The sequence below is a fragment of the Balaenoptera physalus genome (genome assembly GCF_965194825.1).
Source record: "Balaenoptera physalus genome assembly, chromosome: 20".
Taxonomy (NCBI): domain Eukaryota; kingdom Metazoa; phylum Chordata; class Mammalia; order Artiodactyla; family Balaenopteridae; genus Balaenoptera; species Balaenoptera physalus.
The window spans coordinates 42,187,044-42,211,536 of record NC_138901.1 but is presented as its reverse complement, the minus strand read 5'-3'; the positions used below and the strand labels follow the sequence as shown (position 1 = coordinate 42,211,536).

Below are 24,493 nucleotides of genomic sequence, written 5' to 3'. Positions count from 1 at the left end.
CCTATTTTAAAGGATGACAATAGAATCCATTAGCCATATAACATTCATAATGTCTAGCATCCAAATATATATATGTACATAAAACAGCAGGAAAAAGTGATCCAAAACCAGGATAAAAACCAGTCAATAGAAAAAGCCATAGAAATAACAGAGATGATGGAATCAGCAGACAAGGCTTTAAAACATCCATTATAAATATCTCCAGAATTTAAGGAAAACCATGACTATATTGAAAGGAGAAACAGAAACTATTAAAAAAAAAAGTACCAAATGAAACTACTAGAGATGAAGAGTACAATACAATCATCCCTTGGTATCCATAGGAGATTGGTTCCAGGACCCCCGTGGATACCAAAATCCAAGGACGCTCAAGGCCCTTATATAAAATGGTGTAGTATTTGCATATAACCAATGCACATCCTCCTGTATACTTTAAATCATCTCTAGATTACTTATAATACCTAATAAAATGTAGATGCTATATAAACAGTTGCTGGTATGTGGCAAATTCAAGTTTTGCTTTTTGGAACTTTCTGGAAAAAAATTTTTTTCAAATATTTTCAATCCCCAATTGGTTGAATCTGTGGATGCGAAATCTGTGGATATGGAGGGTTAACTGTACTTGAAATTTTAAAAATTCATGGGAGATTAACTGCAGATTAAAAAATATAGAGGAAAGGTCAGTGAACCTGAAGACTGAGCAATAGAAACTATCCAAATGGAAGCATAAGGAGAAAAAAAAGACTGAAAAAATTAGTAGACTCTTAGTGACCTGTAAGACAATATCAAAAGTATAGCATACATGTTACTGGGGTCCCAGAAAAGAGTGGGCAGAAAATATTTAAAACAAATAACAGCTGAAAAAATTTCAAATTTGATTAAAACCATAATCCCATAGACAGAAGTTCAATGAAACTTGTGCAAGAAAAATTCAAGGAAAACCAAACCAAGGCAAGACACGATCCAACTGCTGATAAAGTAAAAATCTTAAAAGCAGCATGAGAGGGGAGAAAAAATACATTACAAACACAGGAACTAAGATAAGCAATGATTTCTTTTCGAAAACAAGGGAGCCAGAAGATTAATGGGGGTAAAAAAAGGGTTTGAAAGGAGAAAAAAAAAAAACAACTGTTAATCTCAAATTCTATATCCTATGAAAATATCCTTCAAAAACAAAGGCAAAATAAAGTATTTTTTGGACAAACAAAAGCTGAGAGAATTCATCAATAGCAGAACAGTACCAAAAGGAATGTTAAATGATGTTCTTCAGACTAAATTAAATGATACCAGATGGAAATCAGTATCTACACAGAGCAATGATGAAAACAGGAAACACCCAGTCCATAATGTCCATCTGATATCATTAATCATGACAGATTTTGGATAGGAGTTTAGTTGCAGCTTTGGTTAGACTAAGTTTACCTCTAGTTCAAATGCTCTCAAGGTGAGCTCAGATTTCTATTCAGGAGAGCTCAGAAACTGCTAGTTTTTGAAACTGGAGATCTATAAACTCCAGCCTGAAGGCTGCACGCATGTTTGTATAAATAATGTTTTATTAGAACACAACAATGCCATTTACTTACATATAGTTTATGGTTGCTAATGTGTTACGATGGCAGAGTTGAGTAATTGTAACAAAGAGCCATATGGCCTACAAGTCTGAAATATTAACTATTTGCCTTTTAAAGAAAATGTTTGTCAATACCTGTGTTGAAACTGCATAACCACAGGACTTCAAGACTGCAACTCCATAAAATGACAGCAGCTCAGGACCACAGAGCCTTGAGACTGCAACCTTCAAGATTTTGAGACTTCAAAATTATGAGCTCATGAAACTGCCTAACCCCAGTCTCAGCAAAATTTCCACAGGACAGAATTACGGGGTGGAGATGATTATCTTTGCACTTGCGGTTCCTTCAGATTTAAATCTGAAACGGGTTTTTCAAAGTTTGGCTGGATTCTCCTCATCCCAGCAAAGACTGTCCTCAGGCAGGCTCACTCTTCTGGCAGCCTTAGCCCCAATCGCAGCCTCTGGCCTCAGAAATGAAAGCACCTTTATATTCTTTGATTACCTAGGAAGCACTTGTCCCTCTGGAGTTCAGTTTTGCTTTGTTTTTTAAGATTTCTTTGTATTGATATGTCTTCAGTGGCTTTAAAGATTATGATTGTTTGGTTTATGTAGTGATTTCATGTTATTAAAATGGGAATGAAGATCCTTCATGTCCTTCTACTTCCCAACCTAAAGTAGAACCTTTCCCGTTATTTAACATGATTCTGAAAATTCTCACCAATGCAATAAGATACGAATATGAGGTATAATGTTAGAAAATAAGCAAGGTTATTATTTGCATATAAGTAGAATGCATTCCAAAAAACTCAAAGAGAAAACATTTAAAAATTATAATTGAGTTTAAAAACCTGTAGGGATATAAAATAAATATATAAAAATCAATGCTTTTCCTATATAACATTAATAACATGTAAGAAAACATAAAAGAGAAAAAGCATAACAATAACAGCAATTTCCCCACAAGAAACAAATATCCAAAAATAAAAGTCAGTAAGAAAATGGGGGTCAGATTATACAGGCCACTGTAAGGACTTTGATTTTAAGTGAAATTGTGAACCACTGGAGGATCTAAAGCAGAGGAGTGACATGATCCAACCTACAGGATCACTCTTGACTGCTGAGTTAAGAATAGCCTAGTGGGCAGCTAAGAACAGAAGTGAGTTTAAATCATCAATATACGGAATTAAAAAGCATTAAGACTACAATAAATTAACAAGTACAAGACAGACAATTCATAAAAAGGGGGGGAGTTAATTTCACTAAGAATAAAAACATCATTTCAGAAGAAAAATTTAAGCAGAATCATGCTACTTCTCTGCTTCAAAACTTTTTTAACATTCTTCTCGCAAGATACCCGCATGGCTATTACAACTCTTTCAGATCTTTACTCGATGTCACATTCTCGGATCTTCTAAACTGCACCCCATCCAATGATATTCCTCCATCCCTCTTCCCTGCTTTACTTTGCTCTCTAAGACTTATTTGTTTTGTTTGTTGTTTCCTCCAACTAGAACATATGCTCCTTGTAGGCAGGCTTTTTGGTCTATTTTATTCATTGCTATATTCTAAAACTTAGAATAATATCTGGTACATCTTGAGCACTCCAGAAATATTTTTTTAACGGACAAGTAGCTTACAAGTTATCTGGCAAGACAAGAACAATGTATTTTAAATTTCTAGTGATTTCAAAGCATTCATTCTTACTCTATTCCTTAGCAGTTTTGGTTTTTCTGTCTTTCTTTTTTTTTTTTTAAAGTTTTTTTGGCTGTGCTGCGCAGCTTGCGGGATTTTAGTTCCCCGACCAGGGTTTGAACCCGGGCCACTGCAGTGAAAGTGCTGAGTCTTAACCACTGGACCACCAGGGAATTCCCATAGTTTTCTTTTTTTTTTTTTTTTAACAGAAGTATCTACTTCAAATACCCAGATGACTGAATTTATTTAAGAGGAATAATTTAAAATTTTATCAATAGGGAGAGTAATCACAGGAGTTTGATATATAAATTGAGCATTACTGCCTCATTTTCCTAAATACGATGTCTGTTTACTCCATTTATGATGTGAAAGGAAGAAAGAAAGAGAAATTTCTTCTGTTCCTCCAGAGAAACAGTTTTCTCAAATTCTAAATTTTCTTCCAAGTAGTAGATCTGCTGATTAAAAAAATCTGACACTGAAACCAAAGGTGGAAGACAGAAACTATGTTCTCATTTTTATACATCTAGGTACTGAGCATATAATGGGTATTCAATGAGTACTTCTGATCAGTTGGTGTTCAGTTAATACACTAAATTAGAACACAGAAAATTCACATCAACTTCCTCTCAAATGTTTTTACCTTTGAAAACTAAGTTCATTAATCTCCTTAAAAAACACATTTTTTTTTGTTGAAGTAGAAATGTGGAAAGACAAGTAAGTAGAACATATTTAGAAGACAAAAATGATCAGATTGGTTATGCTACAGCTCCCTTTTAAGTTTATGTGATCTGTTCATTTATAGTTACAGACTGTAATTTGTTAATCAAATATTTGCAAAAGCATGCTAAAGTAAGTTATATATATTATCATTACCCAAACATTTTACATGAGTTGGCAGCTGAATTGCTGAGAAGAGGAAAGATAACTAACCTTATTTTCACTTAAAGAAGTTAGAGGCTAACAACTGCAGTAGTTACTCTATTTGCAATTCATAAATAAATATCAAAACTTATACTTTACTAGCTAAATGGGAATGAATTTATCACCCACCTATTGGTATAATTTTTTCTGGTTCACAACAGCAGCATACTATATTCCCAACATTCTAAATAGTTTCTGGCCTGCCCTTTGGGCCATCCTAATCAAGTCCCACCTTACCGGAGGCTCCAGCTGCAGAAATTGTTCTTTAATGCCAGAATAGGATTCTTATTTAAAAACAAAAACAAAGCCAAGCAAAATATCCAAGTATTTTCAAACAGTAACACAGTTCTTTAACATTTCTGAGGAAGCAACCTGTTCTCAAAAGCAATGACCTTCTGCGATCTATTTAAGCCTTACATTATTTACAACAAGATAAGAGGATAATGAAGGAGGGACATGCAGATTTACTAGGCAGTTTATGGCCTAAGAATCACTGAAGTACTTTTCTCTTACTGAAAGGAGGTTTTAACATTGCAAACTAAAATGTGGCAAGGGAATATAATAATATGCATATTTTTAGTTGAGATAATAAATGCTAAAATAAAGCATTTGAGTTATATAAATTTGAGTTAGATAAGAAAAGAAAACCAATCAAAATGAGTTCAATGGCCCTAAAATTAGCCCAAAATACTACATTAATTACCTCAGGATCCAGATTCTACTACTTAAAAGAAATCACGCTTATGATACATTTTAGGGAAACTCTAAAAAACATATTTACAAGAAAGAGGTAGCACACATATTTTCTTCCAAATAATATAGCTAAACTCTATGAAAAGATGGTCATCATTAAGGAAAAAAACCTCTCAATTAGTTCTTAAAACATACTTCTTAAAATCTTAGTTCTTCCAATTACCTATTTCACTGTTGGTAAATGGGGAATCATTCAGTGACCTTGCCTGGATCAAATGAAGTTAATTATTAAAGAGAAATTTAAAATAATAATCATTTGAAGGTATCCCAAGGGGAAAAAAAAGGAAATTGGAAAAGTGAAGCTGCAAGATTGTCTGAAGTGAGTCTGAGGAAGATGGCTCACCACAACCACTACTATCACATGACCACCTCCTTTTATCTGCAATTACAAGCTGCTCATGAAAGATTAAAGAAAAAAAATGACTGTGTGTCAATAAACTGTCTTCAAATCCTAAAATGATACTAATCATGCACTCTGGGGTTCAAACACCCCAATTTTGGCACCTATTAGCCATTTGGTCTTGAGAAAGTTTCTTTAACTTCTTGTAGCTGTGGTTTCCTCATTTTTAGAACTGAGATAAAATGAACTTCAGAGGTGGCACAAGGATTAAATGAGATAATGTACAAGGAGTATAGTGTCTCCTTTAGTAAGGGCTCAATCTGTATGTGGTAAATTGGAACCTTCCAAAGCATTTTTGGGAAAAAAAAAAAAAAAAGTACAAGAGCTATAGTCAAGATCATTTAATATTCTACAAACAATCAATAAAAACATTTTATGTGCCTGACCTTGTGCTAAAAATTATAGACATGATTGTGAACAAAATAATTATGTTTAGATTCTAATAGAAGAGAAAATGGGTCATTTTAATTCAGTGTGGAAAGTACAATGAAGGAACAGAGACACAGGGTTTTCAGGGAGCACATAAGCAGTGAGGCCCTAGAAGTCTTGATATTTAAAGAGGTACACACAGAACATCTAAGGGTTGACCAGGGAAAGGAAAACTAGTGTGGCAGAAGAAGGATATTACAAGCAGAAGTAAAAAAGCATGTGTAAAAGTCTCTAGGAAAAACAGGTAGTGATAGGACAGGAAAACAAAAAGAATAACCAATGTATTCTGCTATAATTCAAAAAAAAGGAAGAGGATAACCTATAGAAGGATTTATGCTATGGACACAAGATAAAAGACAAAATACAAGAGAGAACTTTACTTTCCAGTGAGTGACAAAAAAAGAGTGTTAAAGATGGCAGTTCAACCTAGAATTAGTAGACAGTTCAGTTAGACTGTAGACATTTCAAAGGTTAGCATCTAAAGGATGAGCCTTCAAACTCAAGCAGAGAGGTGCCAGACTGTGATTGGATAGGACTATGCATGTACAATAGTAGGGGATTTGATACACTGAACTAAATTTGTAAAAAGCTGATTAAAACAAATTATTTTGAGTTTATAATCTGTGGCTCCAAATTCCAACACTATGTGGTGCTAAATAACCATGAACAAAATGGGTGGGGAAAGGCTATTACAAGAAAAAGCCAAATGACTAGTTAGTCTTAGAAAGTAGAATCTTCTTTCAGATATCAATAATAATAAAAATAAACTTGTACCAAACTATTTCAAACATTTAACTATATAGAACATGTTTATGTTCTCTATATATGTTCTCTGATTCTGAATATCAAAATGTTTAAAAATTAACTTGTCATTAAAAACACTGTATATTTGACAAAAAAAATCTTTTTAGGAAATCTAATCTTAGGTATTTAAACAGCAAATTATAAAAGAAAAATAGGGGGCTTCCCTGGTGGTGCAGTGGCTGAGAATCCGCCTGCCAATGCAGGGGACAGGGGTTCGAGCCCTGGTCTGGGAAGATCCCACATGCCGTGGAGCAACTGGGCCCGTGAGCCACAACTACTGAGCCTGCACGTCTGGAGCTTGTGCTCCGCAACAAGAGAACCCGCGATAGTGAGAGGCCCGTGCACCGCGATGAAGAGTGGCCCCCGCTCACCGCAACTAGAGAAAGACCTTGCACAGAAACGAAGACCCAACACAGCCGAAAATAAATAAATAAATAAATTTATAAAAATTAAAAAAAAGAAAAATATACCAGTCTTGATAAAAATCTGGTTAAGATCTACTCAAGCATAAAAACTTGGACTTTTGGCTAAAGTTCTAATTCAGGGAATTCCCTGGCGGTCCAGTGGTTAGAACTCAGTGCTTTCACTACTGAGGGCCCGGGTTCAATCCCTGGTTGGAGAACTAAGATCCTGCAAGGTGGTGCAGCCAAAAAAAAGTTCTAATTCAATTTCTTAAATAAAAGGTAAGGTAACAATAGTTTGGAATCTGAAGTTCTAAAAACTGTACTGGCCATGACAAAATCTAAAATCTTGTGTAAATCAAATCAGTTAGTTATTCTAACTCTGTATTGAATACAAATAGCACCCCAGTTTCATTTGTGATTTACACGAAAGAGAAAAAATTTGATTAAAAATGGCTGTATGTTCAACTTACTGTGACTTCAAATTTTACTTTATAATCGTATGTGAAAAAGTAATTAAAGACATCTGCACTCTAACATAAATGTTATTTACAAGTGAAAAATTATAACTCCTTTTTGTTTCCTAGATACCTTGGGTCATTACACAAATTTAAATGGAGTCAGTGATGCTTTAAAATAAATATTTTCTGTTTACTTATAAATCAGTTAATAACATTCTCTATTTTTATCCCACGTTTCCACATTCCTGACACATTATTTGAAAAGTTTAATGTACCAAATATTCTTTGAGTGAAAGAGCCTGCAAAGACATCCACAGAAGCTGAGAATTTATAAATAATATGATAAATCACAGATATCAGAATATAAACCTACCCATGTCAGAATTTCTGTAAGAAATTTAGCAGTAATTCTGACTGTCATAATGCTTTCACAGGAAAGCCCACTAAGAAAGGAGCCATTTGCTGAAGCCAGCAGCAAATGAGTTGTCTGTTGTACTAGTTTATTTTTGTTCTTTATTTTTATAAATTCTAAAATAAAAGAAAGCAAACTGGTAAGAAAAACACTTTCTTCCCACAGACATGGATGAGTTAATTTTTGTACTGATCTACAGTCCTCTCTTAGAAAACTGCTTGCTCCCAAAACAATTACTCTCTGGAGAAAGTGGGATGAAGCTCACTGACATTCCCAAGCCAAGTGTTCACTAATACAAAAGGATGCAGGGAGTTCCTTGATGATCCAGTGGTTAGCACTCCATGCTTCCACTGCAGGGGGCACGGGTTTGATCCCTGGTCAGGGAACTAAGATCCCTCATGCAGCGCATACACGGCCCGGCCAAAAATAAAAAAAAGAGGATGCATACTCATTGTAAAGCACCTACCTATTCTATACCAGGCATAATGCTAAGTCCCTTAAAAAAGGTACTATCTCATGTATGTATTCCTGAAGGGTAGCACCATATACCACCCCAAACATGCCACTTTAGCATAAGGGTTATTTTGAGTTGAAGGCAATTGAGAAGAAGCTGATACAAAAAAAAGTTCTCCAGCTCCCCCTATTAGCCTAATTTATAAAGATGTCTTACCTGCCCTTCCACCAGGAAGGATAGAAGTTAATCACCAGAGACCACTCTGGATACTTATCAACCTGGAGATAGCACCAAAGGAAAGAATCTACATAACAAACCTCATTAACCAGCCATATCAATCAACAGTTTCTCCATGTATTTGCCTTCCCACAATGTGCCATCCCTAGCAGCTCAAAGTCCTTTTCTTTTGTCTTGTCACATCTCCATAAAATTATTGCTCTTTGCTAAGATGCTATATAAGCTCAAGCTCTAACCACCCCTTTGAGTTACTCATCACTGAAAGTTCTGGTACATAAGTAAGTTAGTTAAGTATCAATAGTAAGAAAGTAAGCTTATGTTTTTCTCTTGTTATCTGTCTTTTGTTAGTTTAATTTAAAGGGCCCCACCCAATGAAACCAAGATAAGTAGAGGAAAATACTTTTCCTTCCCCACACTCCTTACAACACAGCTATGAGGTACAGTTATATCATTATCTCTGTTTTCCAGATGAAAAAAGAAGTTCATAGAGATTAAATTTCCCACAGCTACATGAATAATAAGTAGCAGGGCCAGAGTGTCTGACTCAGAGTCCGAAGAACTCCTAAATACCACATGAGTATTATTTCTCAAAATATAGCTCATGGTCCATCTATATCAGAATTACCCTTGATATCTATTAAAAGTACAGAGTCCTAGGGACCACTGATAAAAATCCTTGAAGACAGACCCAGTAACCTGCACTTTTAATACCCTCTTCAAATAATTCTGAAGCTCAATAAAGGCTAGTAACTACCAATATACAATAGTGGTTTAATAATTGATTAACTTTTTATTTTGGTGTATTCCTCTTACAAGAAAAAAGTATACAACAAAATTCAGCCAAGAGATCGGCAATTAAAAATGTTATAGATAACGGAGAAAACTGAAAGCACAGTTTATTTCTTCAAGTTTTTACCACACACTACCAATTTACTTCTATGGCCACCAAGGAAACCAATGGGTGCGTTACAGGAGGAGAGAAAATAATTAGTTCAGATAGCTTATTCTCTTTAGTATTTGAAGTAAGTTAATTTTCTGTAGCTCACATAATTTATCTAACCAAAAGTTTTAAAGGTAAGATCTAAGAACAAGTAACTTTGCAACCTTAAGCAGTTCCTTAAATTAACAAATATAATTCATTTTCACCCTAAAAATGTATGTCTTTATATGAACACTCACATACTATGAAGCTGTTAAACCTTATTCAAACATGATGATTTATCTTGGTCCTTCTCCCTCCTATGGGTTTAGTCATACAATCCTAAAACAACATATTCTTCCTGCTCACTCCTGGGGAAATCAAATGTTTAAATCAGTACTTAGAATGTAGATAGAATAGGATATAAGCCTTGTCCTCAAGGGACTTGTAACTTCTGATGAAAAACAAAGGCATTTCCAATTGACTCTAAGGTAAGGCAAAAAGCATCTTAATTGCTTTAATTGAAATGTTTAGTGTGCAGGAATGCAAAGAGAAAAGTGATTAATTCAAACTGCAGAAAAATGGAGAAGGCATGACAGCATCTGAGTTGGGTTTGATGACAAAGTATTTCAATTGTCAAGAACTGAAAGATGGAATGTATTCTTAAATGAAGGAATATTAGGAGTGATGGTAGATAGGGTAGCTATAAAATTTCATGGTATAGTCACGGAATATTGACCAGGGCTCTGTAGTTGAAGCAGAGAACATATGTGAGGAGAAACAGGTATGGAAAATTAAGAATAATAAACCAAGAGACTTTAGAGTTATACTAAGGATTTTAAAACTTTATTCTACAGAATATGAAGAATTTTCAAAGGTTTCTAAGCAGGGAAATTAAGAATGGTTTTTGTTTTTTTTTAAACACAAACTAAAAAAGCAAAACCAGAAAACTTGTCTTTCATTCTTTCCTATCATTAACATGTAGTCAGATAAATAAGGAAAGCTATTACAATGATGATAGTAGCAAAGAAAGATGTAAGAAATATAGCTGAGTTAAGATTGTTAGGATCTAGGGCTTCCTGGTGGCACAGTGGTTAAGAATCTGCCTGCCAATGCAAGACACATGGGTTCGAGCCCTGGCCCAGGAAGATCCCACATGCCACAGAGCAACTAAGCCTGTGCGCCACAACTACTAAGCCTGAGCTCTAGAGCCTGCAAGCCACAATTACTGAGCCCACGTGCCACAACTACTGAAGCCTGCACGCCTAGAGCCCATGCTCTGCAACAAGAGAAGCCACCGCAATAAGAAGCCCGTGCACTGCAACAAAGAGTAGCCCCCACTTGCTGCAACTAGAGAAAGCCTGCACACAGCAGCAAAGACCCAACACAGCCATAAATAAATAAATTAATAAATAAATTTATATATATAAAAAAAAGATTGATAGGATCTAATATGAACCTTGATAAAGAAGTCAAAGGTAGCCTCAAATTGGATTACTAGAATTACAGATACTAGTAACCAAGATGGAAAAGACAGGAGGTATGGAATCTAAAAAATACAACAAACTAGTGAATATAACAACAACAAAAAAAAGCAGACTCACTGATGACATAGAGAACAAACCAGTGGTTACCAGTGAGAAGAGGGAAGGGGGGAGGGGCAATATAGAGGCAGGGGAATAAAGAGGTACAAACTATTAAGTATAAAATAAGCTACAAGGGTATATTGTACAACACAGGGAATATAGCCAACATTTTAAATAACTAGAAATGGAGCATAACCTTTAAAAATTGTGAATCACTATATTATACACCCATAATTTACATTATATTGTACAGCAACTATACTTCAATTTAAAAAAAAAAAGAAAAGAGAGCAGGAAGAATATACTGTTTGCTTTTTTTACCTATAGATGGACTGAAGCGAGGAAAGATAAATTTGGTTTTAGACATGAGAGTAAGATGTTAGAATATATATCCAGGAGGCATTTATTAAAATGAATATGCAGTTTGAGAGATACCTCAAGATCAGAAAACTTCATCTAGGTATCACCTACAAAGATATGCAAAAGAAAAAAAAAAAAAAAGGCTGTGATGAAGCAAAGCACATATGCCATTTAAGAATAGAATAGAGCTAAAGGCTGATCCATGAGAAATAACTTACACTCGAAAAGTAAACAGAAAAAGGATAGCAGTGAAGAAAAGTCAAAAGAAATAATAAAAAGCTAGAAAACTACAATGTTTCAAAACCAAAGGAGAAGAGAATTTCAAGAAAACTTAATGGTCAATAGTGCTAAAATGCTGCAGAGATATTAGCAGGTACAATGAATGACCCTATGAAGAAACCTCTCAGTTTAGAAATTAGGTCATCATTTCAGCTGAAACAATGCATCTGCATTAATATTTTAAATAATTCAAGATAAAATATTTTTTAACAAGGCAAAGGCATTGTACTTTTAGATACCATTAAAAATCCAAAAATCTTCCCACTTGATAAAAAAATAAATAGAAAAGATCATTTTCAAATTAAAATGGAGCCATATAATGGGATAATATTTTTAACATTTTGATAATTATTTTGACTCATTAAATTTAAATAAATCTGTAATCTTTAATACGGTGCTTTCAAAAACAAGCAATAAGTAGCATTTGCATTTGCATTTGCAATGTATGTCAGAACTCATTTAACTTTAAGCAACTGACAAAGACTCTCTCCTTGACCAAACTTTAGTCCTACTCCTTTGAGCCCTCTTTTCTACTAGGCCTCGAAGTTGGCCCCCATATCCTGTCTTTGGCCTGCCCAGCTGAATCTTTTTCTTTTTCCCATAAATTTATTTTATTTGTTTATTTATTTTTGGCTGCGTTGGGTCTTTGTTGCTGCGCGCGAGCTTTCTCTAGTTGCAGCGAGCAGGGGCCACTCTTCGCTGAGGTGCGCAGGTTTCTCATTGTAGTGGCTTCTCCTGTTGCAGAGCACAGGCTCTAGGGAACGTGGGCTTCAGTAGTTGTGGCGCACAGACTCAGTAGTTATAGCTCCTGGGCTCTAGAACGCAGGCTCAGTAGTTGTGGCGCATGGGCTTAGTTGCTCCATGGCACGTGGGATCCTCCTGGACCAGGGCTCGAACCCGTGTCCCCTGCATTGTCAGGCAGACTCTTAACCACTGCACCACCAGGGAAGCCCTGCCCAGCTGAATCTTAGCAAAGAATCCTGCTAAATCATCCCCCTATTCTTGATATCTGACCAAGTTCCTCATACTCCATATTTAGTGAATAAGTCTTCAGCCTACTTTTAGCAAGAATTCCCCTACCCTTGATGATTCCTCTTAGTAATTTTCCCTCCACTGACCCCCTCACCTTGCTCCTTGGACATAAATTACTTGTCCTTGTAATATTTGGAGGTAAGACCAATATCTATCCCCTATTGCAATATGCTACTGCAAAAGTCTTGAATAAAGTCTTGTTTACCATTTTAACAAATGTCAGAATAATTTTTTCTGTAACATAAGTCATTCAAGGAAAGCAATCACACCTTTAGCCAATAATAATAGAAAAATAATTTACCATACAATCACAAACGAAAGCAAGAGTTCACCAGAATATCCACATGACTGACAACTTAAATATTAATGTAAGTAACATAGAGCTTAAAGTTAGTATTAAAAGATTCCCTAATTTTTTATACAAAGCAATTTTTTTTAAAGGTTTTCCTATCAAAAATAAAGGTGGAGGCACTGAAAAGTAGGAAAATCAAATTCATTGCCTATTCATGCCAGAATTTATCTGTCAGAACTTCTGGTGACAATGGAATGAAAATGAGAGGGAAAGTAGCTGGTCTATAACTAGTAGCCAACTCATAAATTACATGAACAAATAGATACAAATAGCACTTGATACCCAAGGTCCTCTACTCAGTCAACAAATACTTATTTAAGGCTTGACACAGGGTGAATAAAAAAATAATACAGACTCTCTATGATTTAAGAGAGATGACATGTACAAATAAATGGAATGTTATAAATAATTATAATACAAGGACAAAAGTCATAAGTTCATTCAAGAAGGGTACAAAAAAGGTGTTACGAGAGTTCAGAGGAAGGAGAGATGATTTCTCACAGGAAGGCAAGAAAATGTTTTAGGAAAACCAAGCAGCATGTGATTTAAGTCTTCAAAGATGACTAAGGTTTATAGGGAGAATAAAAGGGAAAGGCATTCATTCTAGTGTTAAGAAGTAGCATAAGCAAAAGCCCAGTGTAGGTACAATTCTATAACCACAGGAAAGAAGAACAGTAGAAGTTAACACTTAGGTCTGTGTTGTGGAGGACTAAATACTGTCCCTCAAAAATTCATTATCACCTGCAATCACAGAATGTGACCTTATTGGAAATAGGGTCTTTGCAGATGTAATGAATTAAAGGCCCTTGAGTTAAAATCATCCTGAATTTAGACTGGGCCCTAAATCCAATGACTGGTGTCCTTAAAAGAAGAGAGGACATAGACACACACAGAGAGAAGGCCATGGGAAGACAGACGCAGAGATTGGAGTTACGCTGCTACAGGCCAAGCAAAGCCTGGGGTCACCAGAAGCTGGGAGAGACAATGAAAGATTCTTCCCTAGGGCCTTCAGAGGGAACAAGGCTCTGTTAACACTTTGATTTCAGCTCCCAGAACTGTGAGAGAATACATCTCTGTTTTTTCAGTTTACAGATTGTGGTAATTTGTTACAGCAGCCCTAGGAAACTAATACAGCTTGGTTAAGGACAATTAGTAGAGGGCTATTGTGAAATAGTAATATTGACCCTCGTTCATGCTAATATTTGCTCTTTGACCAAATTCCTGTAATTTCCTGAGTGATAGGAATCTCTGACACAGAGCTCCTAAATTCTTCGCAATTTTCTGGGTGATAGGAATCTTTTGTTTTAATGTCTGAGATGACTTTTGGTAAGCTCTTAGAAAGGGGCTGGTCACTAGAAAGACCAAGTCATAATTAGAAACTCGGAACTTTCAGCCCCATTCCCCATTCTCTGGAGACGGAAGATGAACTAGAAATGTAGTTAATAATCAATCATGCTTATGTAATAAGCCTGCACAAAAATCCCCAAAGCACAGGGTCTGGAGAGCTTCTAGACTGGTAAACACATCTACATGCCAGAAGAATTGGGGCATCACAGCTCCACAGGGACAGAAGTTCCTGTGTTTGGGGCCCTTCCAGATCCTGCCCTATGTATCTGTTCATCCAGCTGTTCATCTGTATCCTTCAACATATCCTTTATTATATAATGCATCAGTAAATGTAACTGTTTCCTGAAGTTCTGTGAACTGTTCTAGTAAATTACCAAACCCAAGGAGGGGGTCATGGGAAGTCTCATTTATAGGTGGTTGGTCAGAAGCACAGGTCACAATCTGGACTTGGCGTCTGAAGTGGGGAGCAGAGGGGCAGTCTTTCGAGACTGAGCCCTAAACCTGTGGGGTCTGTGCTAACCCCAGGTAGACAGTGTCAGACTGAACTGAGATGCAGGACACCCAGTTGGTATCCATAGAGCACTGGAGAATTGCTTGGTGTGGGAAAAAAAAAAGCACCCCACACATTTGGAGTACAAAAGTATTCAGTGAGTAGACAAAAAAGAGAGTTCTCCTTTTCAGCTATGTACTCAAGCCTCCAGTATTCCATTTTACTATACTTTGGAAGAAAAAACCCCACTGATAATAGGCATATTCTCATATTACCAGGCAATTGTATTAAAAAGTGAACAGAACACAATGAAATGCCATTACTTACAATGTGTGACTCCAGCCAGAGTTTGGTAGAAAGTGGGAGTATCACTATCATCAGTGAGGGTCACATATACACCTCCAGACAGCAGCCAACGAGAGAAGGTAAAAGCATCTTTGTTTAGAAGAAGCCAATTTCTAAACTTTTCATAGTTTACCTTTTCACCCTAAAATTAAAACAAGAAAACATAGGTTTAGTCAAATTTTAAGGTACCTACTTGGAACTTATACAACTTGAAATTTGCATTTAATTGACATTTACCCTTCTACTATCTATAAAGGAAGAATTATCTAAATATCATTATAGGCTATATACCTGGAAATAAAACTTTTTTCAAATATAATTGTACTTCAGAACTTCCATTTGCATAAAATCTATATGCTAATTGCAAATTATTTCATCAATTCATTAAAGCAGTGCATTTCTACTAATAAGTCACATTTTATTTGCTAAGGTATATCCTGAAATCAGTAAACTGAATTTCTTTCAATATTTAATAAAACCAACTTTTCACTTGCTTCATCCCTCTTCTTCAGCACTTCAATTGGTCATAATTAGCATATTTTAATTAAATATGTATGGAATTTAAATACTCTTTTAAATTTCATTGGCGAATTAAAAACTATCCAGGAGTCCTCCTCCAAAAGACATCACTGAAAACATGTATTCACAAGTCAACTAGAATACAGAAAGAAGCAAGGAGATTTCTATTTCTTTGCTTTCTTTCCAAGTATTTGTCTTGCTAAATCTCTGGAGGAAAAAAAGTATCCAGGCTGAGAAAGAACATCATATGGCTGTGTAAGTCAATCTCTTTGACTGGAAGACAAGAGGACCCAGGTAGAGTGAGGGCCAGATGTTTCTATGAGAAAAAAGGCAGAAGCAACCCACATAGAAATACAATGAAGAATGACCTAGCAGCTCTAATCTTGATGGAGATATTAAGGGATACAAATAACTTAGAACCTAAAAGAGTTATGGTAGAAATAATTTCTATATTGTTAGTAGCATCCTATTAAGTATAGCAACATGCTTAAGCCTCATGGTTTCAGAACATTTAACAGTGCAATCCAAGCAATCAAGACAACATTGGAAGTCTTGTTTTTCTAAATGGAAGAATATGGCATTCAGACTTGCTGCAGGGATGTGAGGACATTGCCAACATGTTTAGAGAATCATAGCCATATTCTTTCTCTACCCCACATTTAGTCTAGAAAGAGGGTTTGCAGTATAAACCCTACAAGCTGATGCACATTTTTACAAGTTAACATCTCTGACATTGGGAAAAGTCTTAAAATCAATAATACCCTTCAATTGTAACTCGCAGGTTTTTTGTTCTTTATAATACATAAAAGCGTATCTTATTAATCGATGGCATCTTAGATTCAGTTGAACGTGGTAGTTTCAATGGTTTCAGTGAAGCTAAGATGTTGTTATAAGATGCACCTTCATGTACCTCTAAGAAAGAAAGAAGCTGCCGATTATTCTACCACCTTCACATATAGGTAATACTTATTGAGTATTTACAATGCCCTAAGCACCATTCTAAGTATTTTTATATTCATTTAATCCTCAAGCAACCCTCTATAGGAGATACTATTATCTCCATTTTACACATGAGAAAACTGAGGCTCCAAAAAGTTATGCGTTCAAGGTTATACCGTGGCAGAGATAGGATTGAACCCAGGTAGTCAAGGCTCCAAAGTCTCTGTGCCTAAACTATACACTTCACTGCCTGGCCGACTTAGTGAAATATAAAGCAATCTCTGAAACCCACTTGCCCATTGGGATCACTCCACATAACTGGTAGCACCAAAATTCCATCTGCCAAACCTGACTTTTTATGTTTTGAATCATGGCTCTAAATAAGGGAAGTAAAGGGAAAGTCTCCTTTTATAAACTGTCATAATAGCAGTCTAGAAAAAAAATTTCCAGTATTATAAAAGGCAATTAAAAATAAACAGATTTCTGAAACTGATACATCTTTGAAGAACAATGTAAAATATGAATTTCCACCTTGAGAATCAACAACCAAAAAAATTCAGTAAGAAAAAACCAATATAACTCCTATGTGGATTTCCTTCATTTCAAGTTACTGAAACATGGTAACTTGAAAAGCAAGGGTCTGGATCACATCACACACGTTACTCAGAAATTACAGCAGATAAATACATCAAATAGTTGAATTAGGTAAAATTAGCCCATTTACAGTCTTGTTTTTTTGGGTTTTTTTAACCAACCTTAAGTACCTAATCATTTAAACAGCTATACACATGAGTATCCCAAAACCTAGACCTCTCATTTCTTTGATCCTCCCTCTTCCATAGATCTTGTCCTTCATACAAGACTAACCTAACCATTTATTACCATAGTCTTATATTGATATTTTTATTATAATAACCATTCTCTTTCCAATAAATGCAATTTTAAGCATTCCACTCTCCCTGTCACAATTTCCTCTAATGAGCACACTCCTTCTAGTATCCTGACTCCAGTGATTTTTTAACTCCACAGGACCTACACCAATCACCTACCCTTCATGTTGTCAAATCTAATGATCACTTCTCAGTGATTAAAGGACAACTCACTTGATCTTTCGGTTTATTTGACGTAGTTAAATACTCCTTCCTCTTGAAACATTTATTTTTTTAATTAATTTATTTATTTATGGCTGTGTTGGGTCTTCGTTTCTGTGCGAGGGCTTCCTCTAGTTGCGGCGAGCGGGGGCCACTCCTCATCGCGGTGCGCGGGCCTCTCACTATCGCGGCCTCTCTTGTTGTGGAGCACAGGCTCCAGACGTGCAGGCTCAGTAATTGTGGCTCACGGGCCCAGTTGCTCCGCGGCATGTGGGATCTTCCCAGACCAGGGCTCGAACCCGTGTCCCCTGCATTGGCAGGCAGATTCTCAACCACTGCGCCACCAGGGAAGCCCTCTTGAAGCATTTTTATCACTTGGCTTCTAGGACACCATTCTCTTTTGTTCCTCCTCACAAGCTATTCCTTAGGCTCCTGTTTTGATTCTTCATCATCTCGCCATACGTCAGAGTACAGGACTCCGTCTTCCAATCCGTTTTCTATCTTAATTCACTCCTAGATGACCTCATCCACATCTATAAGCCAAGAAACCCTTTCCTCTGAACTCCAACTTATATGTCAAAAAGCACGGTTACAACTCCACCTGAATGTCTAATCTGATTCTCCAATTATGTCTTAAACTTCTCTTGCTTTTGAAACCTCCAACTTCCCTCTCCTATAGCATTAGCCATCTCAGTTAATGGCAACTCCATTCATTTACTAAATGAAGCGAAACACCTTAATCTTCCTTTTCTCTTTCACTCACAGCCCATCATCAATACAAGAAATGGTCCTGTCAACTCCACCTTCAAAATAAATGCAGAATCTGAAAAGTCTCATCACCTCACTGTTACACCATGACCTCTTCCCTGGATTATTCAGATACCTTAATCAGACTCTGTTCAGTGTACTTTCTACATAAGAGCCAAAATGATGACGTTTAAAATGTAATTAGGACTTCCCTGGTGGCGCAGTGGTTAAGAATCCACCTGCCAATGCAGGGGACACGGGTTCGAGCCCTGGTCTGGGAAGATCCCACATGCTGCGGAGCAACTAAGTGCATGTTTCACAACTACTGAGCCTGTGGTCTAGAGCCCGCGAGTCACAACTACTGAAGCCTGTGCGCCCTAGAGCCTGTGCTCCGCAACAAGAGAAGCCACCACAGTCAGAAGCCCACGCATCGCAACGAAGAGTAGCCTCTGCTCGCTGCAACTAGAGAAAGCCCGCACACAGCAACGAAGACCCAACGCAGCCAAAAAAAAAAAAAAAAAGTAATTAAACAACAGCAACAAAAACTCATATATTTTCCTGCTCAAATACCTCTAAAGATTTCTATCTCACTCAGGGTGAAAGCTGAAGAACTCACACTGTCCTACAGGGCCATGTGTAATCTCCCTACCTCATCCCACCCCCTCCCCCAACCTCTGTAACTTCATTTCCTACTATTCCCTTGCTCATTCCATTCCAGCTAAATTGACCTCTTCTTGTTCCTTGAACAAGTCAAGCACACTTCCCCTCAGGGCTTTTGCTATATTCTCTTCATGAAAAATGCTTTCCCCAGATATCCGCATGGGTTTTCTCTCTCACTTCCTTAAAATTCTTTGTTTAAATGTCACTTTCTCTGATAAGCCTCTCCTAACTATCCTATACAAAATACCTACACTTGGCTACCTCCTCCCCATCACCACCTATGCCCTGTAGTCTACTTTATTTTTCCCTATAGCACTAATTATTATCTAATATATGTACCTGCTATTGTGCCTAAATTATAAGAGAACTGGGTGGCTAACCACATTTAATCCCCATCTATAAAATGGTAATGTCTGCATAAGCCTTAGTAAAATGAAAAAAAAAATAGGAACTTCCCTGGTATCCAGTGGTAAAGAATCCGCCTTCCAATGCAGGGGATGCCCGTTCAATCCCTGGTCAGGGAACTAAGACCCCACGTGCCGCGGGGCAACTAAGGCTGCGCGTCTCATCTAGAGCCCGCGTGCCACAAACTACAGAGCCCACGTGCCCTGGAGCCTGCGTGCCACAACTAGAGAGAGAAAACCCTCACACCACAACTAGAGAGAAGCCCGCATGCCTCAACAAAGGATCCCGCATGCCACAACTAAGACCCAACATGGCAAAATAAACAAACAAATAAATAAATAAATAAATAAAATATTTTAAAATATACACATATATGTATATATATACATTCTCCCCGGAAATGAGCAAAGCACTTGACATCTCTGTGAAAAATTCAAGTAATCAGGCCTGTAAAGATTAGATCAGTTTTTTTTTTCTGGTCAGCAAATTTTATTAGGGGGAAAAAAAATGATCTAGTTTGTCTTGAGGTACTGAAATATCATCACAGCAACTTCCAGTCAATAAGTCAGAACCAGAAATGCAGGAGGACAATCCTTCTGCACCAAACACACAGAAATGCTGAGTAAAATGTAACACCATAACTACTACCAAAAACTGCTTAGCCAAGCTCAAAAGCAAGAAAGGGAAATCTCCAGATGCTATCAGCACAGAGGAAACTTAAAGCCAGAGTGATAAAAAGCTAAAGGTAAAGCCAGAGAGTCCAAAGAGATATAAGAACCACACACATGGGCTTCCCTGGTGGCGCAGTGGTTGAGAATCTGCCTGCCAATGCAGGGGACACGGGTTCGATCCCTGGTCCGGGAAGATCCCACATGCTGCGGAGCAACTAAGCCCGTGAGCCACAACTACTGAGCCTGCATGCCGCAACTACTGAAGCCCGCGTGCCTAGAGCCTGTGCTCCACAATGAGAGAAGCCACCACAATGAGAAGTCTACGCACTGCAAGGAAGAGTAGCCCCTGCTCGCCGCAACTAGAGAAAGCCCGCGCGCAGCAACAAAGACCCAACACAGCCAAAATAAATAAATAAATAAAATAAATTTATATTAAAAAAAAAAAAAGAACCACATATGGCTGGGGTATTAACAATCAATGCTTATATAGTTAGGAAGGTGACTAAACTAAATTGAATTAAAACTCTCTGAATAAAACCAAGAGCAGTGAAAGTGAAATGGAAGTGGGTCAAATAGCCACCCATAAGAAATCATACAGCACTGAGTGCTGCAGGAAAGAATCAGAAACTTGTAAAAGGACTTTACTCTGCCATCTCTTGGGACTTTTCCCATATTAGCAGACCTCTGAAAAGAAATAAAAGAATTTTCTCTGTTAAAGATACACATTTTCTGTTGTTAAAGTTTTTTACAATGAAAATATATTATTTATGAAAACAGGAAAATGACAAATTTTTAAAACCCAAATATTTCACTATGCTAATCAATTAAGTAAAATAAATGATAAAATAGGCATTGATGGATCATGGAGGTCACCTATGGCTCAAGGCCAATGAGTGATATATCTACATGCTCATGATGAAAAGCAACGAGCACCACAACCTAAGCAATGCTGTTTCTGCAGGATCACCTGTGTGTGTGTCTGTATGTGTGCTGGTGTGACAGTGGGGGAGTATGTTTCATTATACCGTTAAGTATAGACAGTTGCCTTTATTGGGAATTGGGAATTTTCAGATTCACAAACACAGCAGTAATAAGCGTCATGGACCTTTGAGCACAGCACACACAAAATCGTTAAAGCATCAACCATTAAATAGAAAAATGTCAAGAATATGCTACACATAAATGTCTATTCATCACAGCTAAATTCATTATACAACTAAGAGTTAATACTTAGTCCACAGGGAGGGATGAAATGTAAATCTTTAAATATACCTCTGAGAAACACTTCCTGAGTGTATCTGGGACTTTACCATCCACCACATGGAGCATTCTTTCCATTTCTTCCCGTATAACATAGCTCCCGGATTCACTTGCAAAAAGACTAAAAATGTCTAGGAGAAAGAAAGAATAAAGTAATTTTATCATAGATTAAATGTACTCTGGTGGAAGTAGGGAGGGAAGAGATAGGTAACAATTATTGAGTGATTACTAGCGCCAAGCACTTTATAAATATACAATTTAATTTATTCCTTAAAAAAAACAATGCTAATTAAAACAGGAATGTGGTACCTTTTCAAATACCAAATTTGCAAAAATGTTTAGGTGTGACAATACCAAGTGTTAGCAATAAACTGGGATAAACAGGAACTCTTATATACTGTTAATGAGTATAGATTACTGTAACACTTTGGAGAACACCTTGCCAAAATCTAGTAAAGATGAATATTTATGCTAGAAATTCAATTTCTAGGCAACTCCACCTCCACTTGTGAGAAACTCTCATACATACGTGCGTGAGGTACAACATACACTGAAGTATTCTTTGTAATAGCAAAATTTAGGAAAGAAAAGATAAATGTCTATCAACAAAAAAAATAGGTAACCTGAGACACACACACAATGAAATACTATATAGCAGTTAGAATAAAGAAACTAAGTGTTTCAACATGGGTAAATATCAATAATATTCCGGGGAAAAAGCAAATTACAAAACCTGTATAGTATACAATTTATTTTAAAAGTCTTAAATCTGTAAAACAGTTGAAGATATGTTTAAGGATACATACAAATGTCATAAATGTATAAAGACCTGCATGAGAAATGAAAGATCACCAATTTCATGAGAGTGCTTACTTCTGTCAAGGGAAGAATGTGGATGGGAACATGGAGGGATACTGAGAAAGAGCCTCACCTTGGCTATAATCTTTTATTTCTTAAAAAACAAGATCTGGGACAAATATGACACAATGGTAAGAAATAATAAAGCTGGGTGGAAGTACATACTACATGTATGTTTGAAATATTACTGTTATGAGTTGAACTGCATCCCCCCAAAAGACATGCTGAAATCCTAACCTCCAAGTACCTGAGAATATGACCTTATTTGGAAAGATAGGCGACAGAAAGATAGAAGTGACATTTCATCCCTCTGAAGGCCCAGTGGGTTCCATTGCCTGCCCTCCCACATGCCATGGCTGATTCCCTTAAGGGGAATATTTGCTAGAAGCCTCTGACCATCTGTTATGGGTTAAATTATATTCCCCCGCTCCAAAAGATGTTGAAGTCTTAACCTCAGTACCCATGATTGTGACATTATTTGAAACAGGGTCTCTGCAGATATAATCAAGTTAAGATGAGGTCATGAGGGTGGGTCTTAAACCAATATGATTAATTATAAGAAGACAAGACAGAAACAGTGGGAAGAAAGCCATATGATGAGATGGAAAGAGACTGGAGTGATGCAACTGCAAGCCAAGGAATACCAAGGATTGAGGGCTACCACCAGAAGTTAGGTAAAAAGAAGGATTCTTCCCTGTAGATTTCAGAGGGAGTAAGGCCCTGCTAACATCTTCATTTTGGACTTCTAGCCTCTAGACTGTGAGATAATAAATTTCTGTTGTTTTGAGCCACCCAGTTTGTGGTACTTTGCTACAGCTGCCCTAGGAAACTAATACAATTGTATAATAAAAATGATTTAAAATTTTAAATATATGTGTTTATGACCCTCAAATTGGTTATTTTTATTTATTGGCTACCTGGAGCCAGAGTATGTGTTTGTTGGTAGAGGGATGTTAATTTGAAAAAATCAGGATCTCAGTTAAATTCCAATACATAAAATTGGGTTTAGGGATATGTTCATTATCTTGATTGTGATAATGTGGATATATACATGTCTGAAAACATCAAAATGTACACTCTTTAAATATGTACATTTTATTGTATATCAATTATACCTCAACAAAACTGTAAAAAAGGAAACAGCTGAAGAACAACAGTCTAAATTCAGAAGTGAGAAAGAAGATTCTGAGAGATTTAGAAGCAGTAAGAGGGCAGCTTAGAAAAAGAAGAAAGAAGAAAGACCAGCATCCAGTGGGCAAGGGTAAAATTCTAGGGATTTTTAGAGCAAAATGTCACACTCTTTAATATAAACACCTTCCTAAACTTCCCCTGGAAAATTTTCTTCTTTTTTTTCTTCTTTGAAAGTTTATTTTGGCCTCAATGTTTTTCACACGTTTAATTGTAGGTACATATGTGTGTATATAAACAATCACTTTGAGAAAACAGTAAAAGTTAACAATTTATTGATTGCCCGCTAGTTCTTGATACTTGCCAGGTGCTTTACATAAATTTTTTCTTCTGAGTTTTACAATGAAAGTTTTTGGTGGATGTTACTTTCATCCTTGTAGTGATGAGAAACAGGGGCTCAGAAGATCAAGGAAGAGACCCAGAGTCATACATATAGTAATTGGTCAAGCTAGCTTTTGGTCTTGGTCTTTCTCCCATGTTTTGCTCTGAGAATCATTAATTATGATAATAGTCAAATTATATTACTAAATTTGATAATAGTCAAATTATACTACCCTATTTGATAATAGTCAAATTATACTACTGAATTCCTACTATGTGCCAGACATTGGGGTCAGAGTGTCAGGGATAGAGCAATTCTAGCTGAGTCCTCCCATGTTGTCACTTAAATTTTAACTGTCATCTGACATTTCCCTCTCATCTCCCCTGGAAAATTTTCAATAAAATTTACATTGTTTACTAATATTCTTGTTAAGAGCAGATTTGCCTTGGGGGAGCTCAAAGAAAAGAATGAGGAAACATAAGACATTATAAGTAATTAAATGAATGAATTAAAAATTAAGTAAATAAATGCATATCCTAGGAAACACAGATGAACGATGAATGATCAACTAAGGTTGTCTTCCCTTTCA

At 36.5% G+C, this 24,493-nt stretch overlaps 1 protein-coding gene and 1 long non-coding RNA gene across 3 annotated transcripts in view; one reads left to right on the top strand and one right to left on the bottom strand.

Annotated features, from left to right (window-relative positions):
• Nucleotides 1–24,493, top strand: part of LOC309649794 — a 213,070-nt gene that overhangs the window by 87,641 nt on the left and 100,936 nt on the right. The window lies entirely within an intron of this gene.
• USP32 (ubiquitin specific peptidase 32) overlaps nt 1–24,493 on the bottom strand; it is a 194,360-nt gene that overhangs the window by 74,951 nt on the left and 94,916 nt on the right. For both annotated transcript variants that reach the window (XM_082439890.1, XM_082439891.1), the window contains exons 4-5: nt 21,549–21,667; nt 15,227–15,386 (exon numbers count right to left, since the gene is read on the bottom strand). In XM_082439890.1, coding sequence (XP_082296016.1) covers nt 15,227–15,386; nt 21,549–21,667 — 279 coding nt within the window. The remainder of the gene's footprint in view (nt 1–15,226; nt 15,387–21,548; nt 21,668–24,493) is intronic.